The sequence below is a fragment of the Mirounga leonina genome, unplaced genomic scaffold, assembly GCF_011800145.1.
Source record: "Mirounga leonina isolate KUSES-001 unplaced genomic scaffold, KU_Mleo_1.0 Mir_177, whole genome shotgun sequence".
Lineage (NCBI taxonomy): Eukaryota > Metazoa > Chordata > Mammalia > Carnivora > Phocidae > Mirounga > Mirounga leonina.
In genome coordinates this window covers 550,839-564,372 of record NW_023270459.1, presented here as the reverse complement: position 1 = coordinate 564,372, position 13,534 = coordinate 550,839, and the positions used below count along the sequence as shown (strand labels likewise).

The 13,534-nt window shown below is 54.7% G+C and overlaps 1 protein-coding gene across 1 annotated transcript in view; it reads left to right on the top strand.

Annotated features, from left to right (window-relative positions):
• Positions 1-13,534, top strand: part of SPTBN4 (spectrin beta, non-erythrocytic 4) — a 71,436-nt gene that overhangs the window by 22,251 nt on the left and 35,651 nt on the right. Inside the window, exons 12-16 of the mRNA XM_035023330.1 lie at positions 258-408; positions 3,978-4,920; positions 6,197-6,334; positions 9,215-9,965; positions 11,369-11,571. Coding sequence (XP_034879221.1) covers positions 258-408; positions 3,978-4,920; positions 6,197-6,334; positions 9,215-9,965; positions 11,369-11,571 — 2,186 coding nt within the window. The remainder of the gene's footprint in view (positions 1-257; positions 409-3,977; positions 4,921-6,196; positions 6,335-9,214; positions 9,966-11,368; positions 11,572-13,534) is intronic.

Sequence of the window (13,534 nt, the reverse complement as noted above, 5' to 3'; positions counted from 1 at the left end):
TGGGGCCGGCCCCAGGGCGGAGGGTGGGCATGGTGGGCCGGGACAGCAAGGGAGGGCTGTCGACACTGAAAGTGTTGTCAGGGAGCTGGAGAGGGATGGAGAGAGAGAGAGATGTTGACAGGGACAAGGAGATTGAGACAGAGATCAGAGTTCAAGAGATGGTTTGGAGGAGCAGAAGAGTAATCCAGGACAGTGCGGGGTGGGGCTGGCCTGAGGGCCAATGCCAAGCATGTGCTCAGTGCTGCCCCCTCTGGTAGGCTCAGCTGCTGTCCCGCGAGTGCGGGCAGCACCTGGTGGAGGCCGAGGACCTGTTGCAGAAGCATGGACTGCTGGAGGGGGACATTGCGGCCCAGAGTGAGCGGGTGGAGGCTCTCAACGCTGCTGCCCTGCGTTTCTCTCAGCTGCAGGGTGAGTTTGGGCTTGGGGGTTGGGTGGAGACTGTCAGGGCTGGTGCTCGTAGAAACTCCTAAGAGACAGTAGGAAGCAGTGAGCTCCCTGTCTTTGGAGGGATCCAAGCACAAAATAGGATCACACTCCATTGGGGATATCATGGGGGAAATTATTGCTTGGAGTGGAGGTTAGACCACATGACTTCTTCCTGCTTTGAGATTCTGCAGTTATTTTTATCGAGCACTTATATGTATACTTTTAAGATTTTTATTTATTTATTTGACAGAGATAGACACAGCGAAGAGAGGGAACACAAGCAGGGGGAGTGGGAGAGGGAGAAGCAGGCTCCCCGTGGAGCAGGGAGCCTGATGCAGGGCTCAATCCCAGAACCCTGGGATCATGACCTGAGCAGAAGGCAGGGGCTTAGTGACTGAGCCACCCAGGCGCCCCTATCGAGCACTTGTCTTATGCTAAGCCCTTCACAGCCAAATGTCAATGAATACCATAAAAAGACTGTGTAAGGTAATATATAGTCAGGGCCTGTTCGGCAGCAAATGAAAGAAGTATCAGTTAGCTTAAGGAGAAAAGGGGAGTCGCTAAAATGTCCAGAGAGGGGCAAGTTCGGCTTCAGGCATGGCTGGATCCAGGGATTGTCCCATGATGCTTTTAAGACTCCGTTTCTCTGACTGTAGTCTCTGTGTTTGTGTCACTGTTGGGCCGTCCCTCCTGTTGTGGTATAAATCTGGGGTCATTCAGCCCTGTGTTTACATCCTAGCAACTTAGACCCAGCAGGAGACAAGCCCCTCTCCTCCAATATTTCTGACAAAAAGTTCAAGGAAAGCTGTCATTAGCGCACTGTGGGTTCCCTCCCCTCTGCTCAGCCAAGCATTGTAACCCCTGGCTCTCCAGTGAGCTAATTGGCCACATCTATGTGACATGGCCACCCCGGGGCCAAGCGTAGGGTCAAGCTCTTTCCAAAGGCATGAACCAAGGAAGAGGAGGGTGGGAAGCCATTACCAGCAGCAGGGGCGTGGATGCTGATAGGCAAGACCAAGACTGGCTCTGATAAGGTTCTCATTGTATTGATGCCGATACCCTCCAGTCACAGACCAGGAGGAATCCCCCTGAGGTCAAACCCAGTTGGGTTTGTCAGCTCGTTGCACGCACCCTGGGAAACCCTGGGGCCTCTCAGTAGGAGGGTGTCAGGACGGGCTTGTTATAGGATGTGGGCTGGCGTTAGGGGATTTGGGCATGATTTGTGCAGTGTGTGTGGCTGCGGGTTGCACACTGTCAGGAGGCGGGAGTAACTAGGTGGTTGCTCATCTTAATCGTTTGTATCCAGGCCGTGGGAGAAACAGGAAGTGGTAGTGGTCATTCACCTGAGCTGGGTGAGGGGGATGGCTGGCAGTTTCTGTGGCTTGCACAGTGACCTCTATTCTGTGTGCACTCTGACATGATCATGGAAGGGCCTTGTTTGCATCCCACTCCCTCGTGGTCGCAGAGTGGCCTTGTCTGAAGCTGGTGTCCTGAGAAACCGTATGCTAGTCGCCGATGCTGCCAAGGCTGCTTTTTGCTTTCTTGCAAAAGAAAAGGAAAGGGGGCCCCTGGCTGGCTCAGTGGGTAGAGAATGCAACTCTAAATCTCAGGGTCGTGAGTTCAAGCCCCACATTGGGCATGGAGCCTACTAAAAAAAAAAAATTAAAAATAAATTATTAACGGGCAGCTGGGTGGCTCAGATGGTTAAGCGTCTGCCTTCGGCTCAGGTCATGATCCCAGGGTCCTGGGATCGAGTCCCACATCGGGCTCCCTGCTCAGCGGGGAGCCTGCTTCTCCCTCTGCCTCTCTCTCTCTCTGTCTCTTATGAATAAATAAATAAAATCTTTAAAAAAAAAAAGAAAGAAAGAAAAGGAAAGGAAAGGAAGGCCCAGAGCTGTAGAGCTAAGAGGGTTCCAGGCTGGCCTTTCTCACTCCGGTGTCTGGAACCTCAGCCCTTGGGAATCTTGAAACATCGGTAGAAAAGGCAGGGCCTGTCTGGTTTGCAGGCTGGTGCAGAGGGGCGGTTCTCACCCTCATGGGCTAAGTCCAATGGGGAAGTCTTCTTCCAAGCCCCATCGGGACATGGCCACCCTGGTTCAGCCCCTCGCCCACATCCCTACCCCAGGAGACGCTGTTGGGACCCTCTCCTTCCCCTTATGGATGTTTGCCCCAGGAGCCTCCCTCTGTCTTCTCTTTGCGAGATCTTGGCGCCAGGTGGCAGCCAGCAGGCACCACACAAACGGCAAAGAGGCTGGTGTGGGGTCGGTGTTGTCATGGTGATGGGAGGCCGTGCTGCCTGATACGGGGTCCGAAGGTTGGGCCTCCCGGTCTGCCACTTCTTAGCTGATCCTGGGCAAGTGGCTTCCTTCCCCGAACCTCAGTTTCTTCATCTGTAAGATGGGGCTAATAACGATACTGCCCCACAGGGTGGTTGTGAGGATGAAGCGACACTCTGCCAGAGTCAGGTCTGGATACACGGATGCCTGTTGCTGTTGATTATTCAGTTGGATGTCGCGGTATTTGGGTCAGTTTCAGCGAATGTCCAGAATTCCAGAAATGGTGCATTCCATCTAGGGCAGCGTCTCTCACAGGGTTTTGACCCAGTAAGAAATACGTTTACCTCCTGACCCAGAGTTCACATGCACGCATGCACACACAGGCACAAAGGTTTTATGAAACAATGCCTCCTCTTGCCCCGTGTGTTGCATCCTGATATTTTCTATTCGTTCTATTCTATTCCATTAAAGAAATGCTGAGCCATTAAGTTAATTTCACAATTCTCTCGTCACAAACCAGAAGTCTAGGAGGAAGGCAAATGAACTATTTGAAGAAAAAAGGGAGTTCAGGTCATCCCTGGAGTTAAGAGATAAGGTAACAGAGGACGAGAGGGGGAACCCAGAAAATTGCTTAAGAATAGAGACATTTCCCACTGCCTAGCTGGCTCAGGGGTAGAGTTCGCATCTCTTGATCTCTGGGTTCGAGATCAAGAGTTGCGAACTCTAAGTTCGAGCCCCACGTTGGGTGTAGAGATTACTTAAAATAAAATAAAAATAAAAAGAATAGAGATTAAAAAAAAAAAAAAATAGAGATGTTTCATTTGGTCCAGTCCTGAAGGAAACACAATTTACCCTAAAACAGAGAGAGTCTAGGATTCTCTGAATCTCAGTTTCTACCCAACATCCAATCAGTATTAAGTCACCATTTTCATTAGCTACTGCTCTGGGCTCCACCCACTGCTGGGCAATGGTGGGGACCCAGTGTGACGGAGACAGCCCCAGGCCCAGCCCTCGTGGGGCTCCCAGTCCAGTGGGGTTAGCGCCGGGATGGGGGGAGCGGTGCACAGGCTGAGGGCTCAGGGCTGGGATGGGGGAAGCAGAGAAGCCTGGGGGAGCCAGAGAAAGCTGCCTGCTCCAGACAGCGTATCAGGGAAGGCTGCCCGGAGGAGGGGACGCGCAGCCTGGCACCAAGGACCGGGCAGGTAGCCTGCACCTCGCTCTCGGGCGCGCCCTGGTCCGTGCCCAACCCGGGATCCTCCCCTTCTCCTGGCCCAGGCTACCAGCCCTGCGACCCGCAGGTCATCTGCAACCGCGTGAACCACGTGCACGGCTGTCTGGCGGAGCTGCAGGAGCAGGCGGCGCAGCGGCGCGCGGAGCTGGAGGCCTCGCGGAGCCTGTGGGCGCTGCTGCAGGAGCTGGAAGAGGCCGAGAGCTGGGCCCGCGACAAGGAGCGCCTCCTCGAGGCGGCGGGCGGCGCGGCGGGCGCGGCGGGCGCAGGGGGCGCGGCGGGCGGCGCGCACGACCTGTCCAGCACTGCGCGCCTTCTGGCGCAGCACAAGATCCTGCAGGGCGAGCTGGGCGGGCGGCGGGCGCTGCTGCAGCAGGCCCTGCGGCGCGGCGAGGAGCTGGCTGCGGCCGGCGGCGCCGTGGGGCCGGGCGCCGAGACGGTGCCCCTGGCGGGCCTAGCGGAGCGCGCGGCGAGCGCCCGGCGGCGCTGGCAGCGGCTGGAAGAGGCGGCGGCGCGGCGCGAGCGGCGGCTGCAGGAGGCGCGGGCGCTGCACCAGTTCGGCGCGGACCTCGACGGGCTCCTGGACTGGCTTCGCGACGCCTACCGCCTCGCAGCCGCGGGCGACTTCGGCCACGACGAGGCGTCCAGCCGCCGCCTGGCCCGCCAGCACCGCGCGCTCACCGGGGAGGTGGAGGCGCATCGCGGGCCGGTGGGCGGCCTGCGGCGCCAGCTGGCGACACTGGGGGGCGCCAGCGGCGCCGGGCCGCTGGTGGTGGCCCTGCAGGTGCGCGTGGTGGAGGCGGAGCAGTTGTTCGCCGAGGTGACCGAGGTGGCAGCGCTGCGGCGCCAGTGGCTGCGAGACGCCCTGGCGGTCTACCGCATGTTTGGCGAAGTGCACGCGTGCGAGCTGTGGATCGGGGAGAAGGAGCAATGGCTGCTGGCCATGCGCGTGCCCGATTCGCTCGACGACGTCGAGGTCGTGGAGCACCGGTGAGCGCGCCTTGTGGGACTTCCGGCGGCCCCTTCCTCACGCACGCAGTCTCGCCTGCCTTGGTTCAACAGTGCCCACTTTCGCTCCGCGGGCACCGGGGTTCCAGGGGAATGGGAATGATAGTAGTTCCCACCTCACGGCTGGCGCGTGATGAGTACTTGTAGAACACTTAGCAAATGTCTCGGTACAGGGAGCATTTCAGGGGCGTTTGCTGTTACCATGAGGCTTGCATTCACCTGGCGGGAAATTAACGTGAGCTTCTCCAGAGACACCCCAGCCTGGCCCCTCCCCTGGGACTGCCACAGTTCCCACACAACTGTCACCTCCCTAGCTCATGAAATAGCTCCGACCCTGTCACTTCCTCTTCCATCATCCTCACCCTGCTTGACGTTTCTTCATAGCACTTAACCACCTGGTGACACGTGAGATGCTGACTCGTCTGTTGGCTGACTTAGTAATGAGTTGTGAAATTAGTGGATGACCCCTTGTATTCATCCACTCATTCATTGAGTTGGTAGTTACTGAGCTCTTGCTGCGTTCTAGGGCTTGTGCTGGGCATGGCTGACACACAGGCCTGGTTCCTACCCTTGCTGTGCCCACACTTACCCAAGTCACAGCTTTGGGCATTGTTTTAAAGAGGGGAGGACTGTGCCCAGCTTTAAAAAGATCTCCCTCGCTGCCATGTAGAGGGTGTGTTGGAGGGGTTGAGAATGGTGGCTGGGAGCCCAGAAAGGCAGCTGGGATGGGACCCCGGGTGGGAGGGGACAGGAGTGGACCAGGCTAGGAGGCCAAGTGGAGAGGCCATGGGGGTGAGGAGTCTGGGGAGGGGCGTTGTCCAAAACAGAGCCCAGAGCTGTGGCCTAGGGGATGGTGGGGCTGCCCCTGAGATGGGGACCCAGGGGATAAACAAATCTGGGGGAAGATACCGAGGCTTGTTTGAGTCACAGTGGCTGCAGGGAGCCCTGCAGAGGTGTCCGGCAGCTTTGAGGTTGCAGACATGTTCCAAAGGAACGAAGTTGAGGCTGCAGAGACAGATGTGGGGGTCACAAGAACTGAGACCATGGGAATGGATGGGATGGCCCAGGCAGGGTGGGGGAGAAAGGTAAGGGAGTTCAGGACAGAGGCTTGGGGGATGTAATGTTTAGGGGGCAGGTAGAAGGAGGAGGAGCTGGTCCACGGTCCTAAGAGTTAGAAGGAAATGCAGTTCAGAAGGCCAAGAGGTGGGCAGGTCCCCAGATCCAGGCCTTCCTGAGCACGACCATCCTCCTTCTACAGATTTGAGAGTCTGGACCAGGAGATGAACAGTCTGATGGGCCGTGTCCTGGATGTGAACCACACGGTCCAGGAGCTGGTGGAAGGAGGCCATCCCAGTTCAGACGAGGTGCGCTCCTGCCAGGACCACCTCAACTGCAGGTAGGCGGGGCCTGGGGCCTCACACCAGTCCTTACCCGTTCTTTCCATCATTCTTTTCCTCATTCATTCAACTGTCAGAAATCAAGAGTGTGCGATTTTGACTCCCTGAGGTAATAATGGCCACCTAGGAAATCAGCAGAATCTTGGGGGGAAATGATAATACCCAGTGCTAGTGATGATGTGGTAAAATGAGGATACAATATATTTTAGTGGGTTATTAGTTTACTTGTATAGGAACAATTGGCTGAGTATCTACTATCTGCCAGGAATTTTTCTAAGCACTTTATGTGCCTGGTTTTATCTTCCAATATCCCAATTTCCATAGTCAAGATTCCAGAATTCAGAACTCTTTAAAAATGGTAACAGATTGGGGCGCCTGGCTCAGTTGTTAGGCGTCTGCCTTAGGCTCGGGTCATGATCCCAGGGTCCTGGGGTCGAGCCCCGCGTCAGGTTCCCTGCTCAATGGGAGACCTGCTTCTCCCTCTCCCACTCCCCCTGCTTGTGTTCCTCTCTCGCTGTGTCTCTCTCTGTCGAATAAATAAAATCTTTTAAAAAAATGCTAACAAATTAATATCTTTCCCCCTAGAACACTACCAGCTGTTCTTCCAATGAGGGTAGGGTTCATAGATGAAGACGCAGATCCAGGGAGGTGAAATCCTTAACATGATTACTCAATCCAGTAAGTAGGAGTCAAACCCAGTTCTGTCTGAATCCAGAGCTGGGGCTCTTGAGCACTTATACTGAGTCTTCTCAACAACCCTATGGGGCATAAATTGCCCCATGTTAGAGAGGGGGAAGCTGAGGCTCAGAGATGTGAAGACATTGGCCCAAGGTCAAACAGCAAGTTAGGAGTCAAGCCTGGATGTGAAGTTGAATTTGTCTGACTCCTAAGACTATTTTTAACTGCTGTGCAGTAAGATTCCAGTAACCAGGGATTTTAATTTTTTTTAATTTTTTATTGTTATGTTAATCACCATTGGTTTTTTTTTTTTTTAAGATTTTATTTATTTATTTGAGAGAGAGAGAATGAGAGAGAGCACATGAGAGTGGGGAGGGTCAGAGGGAGAAGCAGACTCCCCGCCGAGCAGGGAGCCTGATGTGGGACTCGATCCAGGGACTCCAGGATCATGACCTGAGCTGAAGGCAGTCGCTTAACCAACTGAGCCACCCAGGCACCCCACATCATTAGTTTTTGATGTAGTGTTCCATGATTCATTGTTTGTGCATAACACCCAGTGCTCCATGCAGAACGTGCCCTCTTTAATACCCATCATCAGGCTAACCCATCCTCCCACCCCCCTCCCCTCTAGAACCCTCAGTTTGTTTTTCAGAGGATTTTATTTATTTATTTATTTATTTAAAGATTTTATTTATGTGTTTGACAGAGAGAGACACAGCGAGAGAGGGAACACAAGCAGGGGGAGTGGGAGAAGCAGGCTTCCCGCCAAACAGGGAGCCCAATGCGGGGCTTGATCCCAGGCCCCTGGGATCATGACCTGAGCCGAAGGCAGACGCTCAACGACTGAGCCACCCAGGCGCCCCTTCAGAGGATTTTAAAGCCTCTTTAGCCTTGACTATCTCAAAGCAACAGGGCCTCAAATGATAACAACAATAATGATTTACAGCTTAGTAAGAGTGTATGCCAAGAGCTTTAGCCACATGATATCATTAAACACTCATTGAAATGGACATTATTATCCCCATTTTCCAGATGAGGAAACTGGATCGGAGGGAAATGATTTGCCCAAGGTCACATGGTGAATCTGGCCAAAGCAGAACCTGAACTTTCGTCCTTTTTTTTTTTTTTTTTTTTAAGAGAGAAAGCACAAGAGGTGGGTGGAGGGAAAGAGGGAGAGAGGGAGAGAGAGAAGCTTAAGCAGGCTTCATACCCAGCACAGAGCTCAATGCAGGGCTTGATCCATGACCCTGAGATCATGACCTGAGCTGAAATCAAGAGTCAGATGCTTAGCCATCTGAGCCACCCAGGCACCCCTGAACTTGGGTCCTTCTGATTTCGGAGTCCTAATCTCTGCCCTGTGGCATGTCCAATCTAGAGGGGACAGAGACAGTGAACAAATAAACTAATAAATGAACAAGATCTTTAGAGAATTCTCGTGACCTGGTAGAACATAACTAGAGGGCTGGAGGTGATTTTAGATCTTGTGATCGGCCATGACATTTTGAGCTGGGCCCTCAAAGGGGTTGAGAAGGAGCCAGCCACAGGCAAGAAGCACAGCTGAGGCAGAAAAGAGCTTGCTATGTTCCCCCAAATTGTCCCCACTCATACACACATACACGTCCCCAAATTGTCCCCACTCATACACACATACATGTGCACACAGATTTACTAAACATATGCCTCCCTGAAAAAAAATAAATAAAATCACAGCCATAACCCCAGGATGTTAACGTCACAATGTATTTTTTTTAATGAAAAATAACTACTTTTCAACACAAAAAATGTAGCGAGAAGAGTGGCTTTGTATTGCATTTTTGCAGATCTCTTTGCTGTCTGGTTGAGGAGAAGGCAGCCAAGTTCTCGGGTCTGTTCCTGCGTTCAGTCTTGGTCATGCAGCCTCTGAGAATTACACGGGACTCTGGGGACAGAATAGGAGAGAAAAGGCAAATAGCATCTTAGCATTATTATAAAGATAGTTTTGACCTCGCTCAGATTACATTTTGAGAACTGCTGCCCTAAGCAAGTGTGCCTTGTAGGGTTTTATTTTACAAAGGCAGAAAGTGGGGCTCAGTGAGATAAAGTGACTTTCCAAAGTCACACAGCGGCCGGGTTCTATCTCAGGTCGGTGGGCCCCCCAGGCCCGAGAGGCGTCCCCGTCCTCCTCAAGCCGCCCTCCTTACCCCCACCCCCACCCCCGGCAGGTGGAACCGCATCGTGGAGCTGGTGGAACAGCGCAAAGAGGAGGTGAGCGCAGTGCTGCTGGTGGAGAACCACGTGCTGGAGGTGGCCGAAGTGCGCGCGCAGGTGCGCGAGAAGCGGAGGGCCGTGGAGAGCGCGCCCCGAGCGGGCGGCGCCCTGCAGTGGCGCCTGAGCGGCCTGGAGGCGGCCCTGCAAGCGCTGGAGCCCCGCCAGGCGGCCCTCCAGGAGGAGGCCGCCCTGCTGGCTGTGCGCTTCCCGGCTCAGGCGGCGCGGCTGCACCAGGGTGCGGAAGAACTGGGCGCCGAGTGGGGCGCGCTGGAGAGCGCCGCCCAGGCCTGTGGCGAGGCGGTGGCCGCGGCCGGGCGCCTGCAGCGCTTCCTGCACGACCTGGACGCTTTCTTGGACTGGCTGGTGCGCGCCCAGGAGGCGGCGGGCGGCGTCGAGGGGCCCCTGCCCGGCAGCCTGGAAGAGGCGGATGCGCTGCTGGCTCGCCACGCCGCGCTCAAGGAGGAAGTGGACCAGCGCGAGGAGGACTACGCGCGCATCGTGGCAGCTAGCGAGGCACTGCTGGCGGCCGACGGCGCCGAGCTGGGCCCGGGCCTGGCGCTCGACGAGTGGCTGCCGCACCTCGAACTTGGCTGGCACAAGCTGCTCGGCTTGTGGGAGGCGCGCAGGGAGGCCCTGGTGCAGGCACACGTCTACCAGCTCTTTCTGCGCGACCTGCGCCAGGCTCGCGCGGTGCTCCGCAACCAGGTGGCCGCCTCGGGGTTCACGCGGTGGGGGTTTGAGGCCGCGGGGGCTCGCGGCGACAGGGAAATGTATGGAGGAGTGTTTGCAGGGACCACCGGGTTCGTGGCTCATCTGAGGTCAGTGGGATGGGGAGGGTGTGTGGTATGGATCGCGGGTTTGTGGATCATCCGCGGTGAACATGTGTGGGCGTGTGCGTAACAGCATTGGAGGATTATGATGGGCGGACTGGTGTTTTATCTAAGGCGGCTGACAGTTTGTGGAGTATCCCAAGTGAGTAAGGCACTTGGATTATACGTTGCAGTGACTTCCAGGGTTTGTGAATTGTCTGGAAGGAAATAAGAGCGCGAAGTTGATTGGTGATGGTTAATGGAGTTCAAAGATCTTGGGGTGGATGATGGAGGGTAAAGATCATGGAAATAGGTAATTCAGGCCCAGAGGTTATCTGGATCAGCAACTGTTTGTGGCTTATGTGGTTGTAGGTGCTCAAATGAGCAGATAATCTTACTGGGAATGGCAATTTGCATGCCCTCTGGAGAGGGGCACTGTTTATGGTTTGAGAAATCAAGTGAAGTGCCATGGTTATCTGGGAACAGCTGATCCATTTGGAGGTCATTCTGGGATGGGAAGCAAGTTTGGGGATTTGGACAAGGTAGAACATCCCGTTCTCAGATTGTCCAAGAGTAGCTAGCAAGCTTTAGAGATCATTTTAGAAAGGGTGACCCGGTTTAGAAAGCTCACCCGGTTTGAGGATTATCTGGGGGAGGACAGACAGGGAGCCTCTGGAATTCTGAGGCTACTGAATATGGGAGCGGAGGGGGACTTAAGAGAACCTTTCTGGACCCCCCCCCCCCCATTTTACCAGTTAGAAAACTAACCCCAGAGAGGGAAAGAACTTCCTTGAGGTCACCCAGCACCCAGTTCAGGCTTCATGGATTAACGAGATATTTACCAAATGCCTTCTCTGCGTCAGGCACTAGTCTTAGGAAACAAAACACCAAATCCCACCTTCATGCAGCTGCCTTTCATGTGTGTGTGTCTGTGTGGGTGTGTGTGTGTGTGTGTAGAGGGGGAGAAAATGATAAACAAGTAAATGCATACAAAAATAATAAAGCAGGATGAAGGGATATAGCTGGGGGTGGAGGGTGGTATTTTTTGGCGGATATTCAGAGACCTGAAGAAAGTGAAGGAGCCAAGCACAGGGTTATCTGGGGGGAGGGACTGCCAGGCAGAGGGCCTAGCATGGGCAAAGGCCCGGAGGTGGGATCCTGCCTGGCATGTTCAATGCTAGAGCACAGTGAGCAAGGGGAGGGACAGAGGGAGGCGGCAAGCCCGGCGGGCAGCGTCTCCCAGGTCCTGGAACGGAGCATGGCTGAGCTGAGCCCCACCCCTCCCCCCTCCCCCCCCAGGAGATGGCACTGTCGGGGCCGGAGCTCCCGGGCACGGTGGAGACAGTGGAGGAGGCGCTGAAAAGACACAGGGATTTTCTCACTACGATGGAGCTGAACCAACAAAAGATGCAGGTGGCCGTGCAGGCTGCCGAGGGCCTGCTGAGGCAGGGCAACGCCTATGGGGAGCAGGCCCAGGAGGCTGTGACCCGGCTGCTGGAGAAGTAGGTCCCTCAGACCCCAGGGGCACAGGGGAGGGATGAAGCGGCCAGGGCTCCTCCCTTTCCATCCCGATTTCCGCTTCTCTGCCCCTCTCTGGTTTCTCTTTAATTCCATACTGATTTAGATTTGATTTAACTTGGTGTTTCATGAAAAGGTAACTAACTGGTGGTCAGAAACCCAAAAGATACAGAAGGATATGCAGTGAAGTTTCTCTGCCAGGCCGGCCCTCAGCCTGGGGTAGTTGGACGGGTGGTGAAAATGTTAACTTCGTTTCCTCAGTGCCCTGCCTCCGCCCTGCTGTGCTGGTCCCCAGATCCAGCAGCTGAAGGCCAGACACAGGTTCTGTTCTAGCTTTCCAGACGGGATGACGTGCCCTGCCATACTGGGTTTTTGGATATGGTGAATGAGCCCCTCCGGCAGGCCCCGGCGGCCAGGTTCCCTAGGAAGTTCGCAGAGTGTGTGTGTTTGTGTGTTCCTTTCATGCTTCCCTTGCACATTATCGGCCACCATCTGTCTCTCACCACTATCCTGTCTCTTGTCTGTCCTTGCACTAATTGGGCAAAGACATTGACTGAGTATCCACTGTGTGCCAGGCACTCTTCTAGGCTCCGAACAAAACACTTCCCCCTACCCCCCCCCCCAAAAAAAATCCCAGCCCTCAAGTAGAGTCTTTCATAGGGGCTCCTCCAGGCTGATTTCTATCATAGATGTTTCTGCCCCTTGTGGTGAGTCAGTGAGGGCCCAGTGCCCCTCCTTCTGTGCTTCCATCCAAAGCATGCCTGGTCACTCCACCACCATCTACAGCCTGGAGACCCCAGCCCTTCCTCTGTCTGGGGCTCAGTTGTCCTTTTCCCCTAAATTCATCTGGGACAAGGCTGGAATTTTCTAAGGGAAACTTTCATGGGGATTCTGGTCCTGAGGGTGTAAACTCATGATCTAGGGCTCCCAGTGCCAGGCCTGGACCTGCCCTTCCTTTACCCCACATTTCTTTTTTTTTTTTTTAAGATTTTATTTATTTATTTGAGAGAGAGAGAGAGAGAGAAAGAGCACAAGCAGGGGGTAGGGGCAGAGGGAGAGGGAGAAGCAGACTCCCCGATGAGCAGGGAGCCTGATGCGGGGCTTGATCCCAGGATCCCGGGATCATGACCTAAGCTGAAGGCAGACACTTAACCAACTGAGCCACCCAGGCGCCCTAGCCCACACTTCCTGAGCACCTGCTTGCTGTATGCCAGGCTCTGCAGAAGGAAGAGGTGGGGCCTGGGGGACTGCCCATTCTGTGATTTTCCTCTTCCTTCCTTCCTTTTCTGTCATTAATTGCTCCTTTCATTCTATCATTTATTCAGCTAATTAAACAGGTACTGGGTCCATGCCCCGTTCCAGGCCCTATGGAGGAAAATGCTGGGCATGCACCAGTGACCAGGACAGTACACAATTCCTGCCCTCACAGAGCTCACATGCGGTCTGACAAGGGCAGCCTGGGATGGGAGAAATACAGGGGGTTGAGGGAGCCCCGAGGGGGCATCTGCCATAGGCTTGTGCTGGATGAGGCTGGGAACACACCAGGAACCGAGACCAGTCCCAATCCCCACCCCGCCTCACCCTCAGGCTGCAGTTCATTTGTCTAGGGACAAGTTTCCTACCCGCCAGAAGTCATAAAACATCCATTTGCTGGGGCCTGCGGCTCTACCCCTCACCCCGGAAGATGCAGGGCGAGTCACTTAGTTCCTCCCTGTGTCTCACCTCACCTGAAACCTGGACCCTTCCTGTGTGTGTGAACTGCTTGACTTACCCAGGGTCACAGCCAGGAAGTGACCCAGCCCGGATATGAAGGATGTGACCTCTGTTGTTTTCTTGCCCTCCGGGAAAAGAGGGATTTTCCTCATTCCTAGGAATGATGTTTGCAGGTTGGCTGGTAAAGACCTGTAGGGATTATGTCAGTTCAATTTCTGAGGCATTTCCTATTTC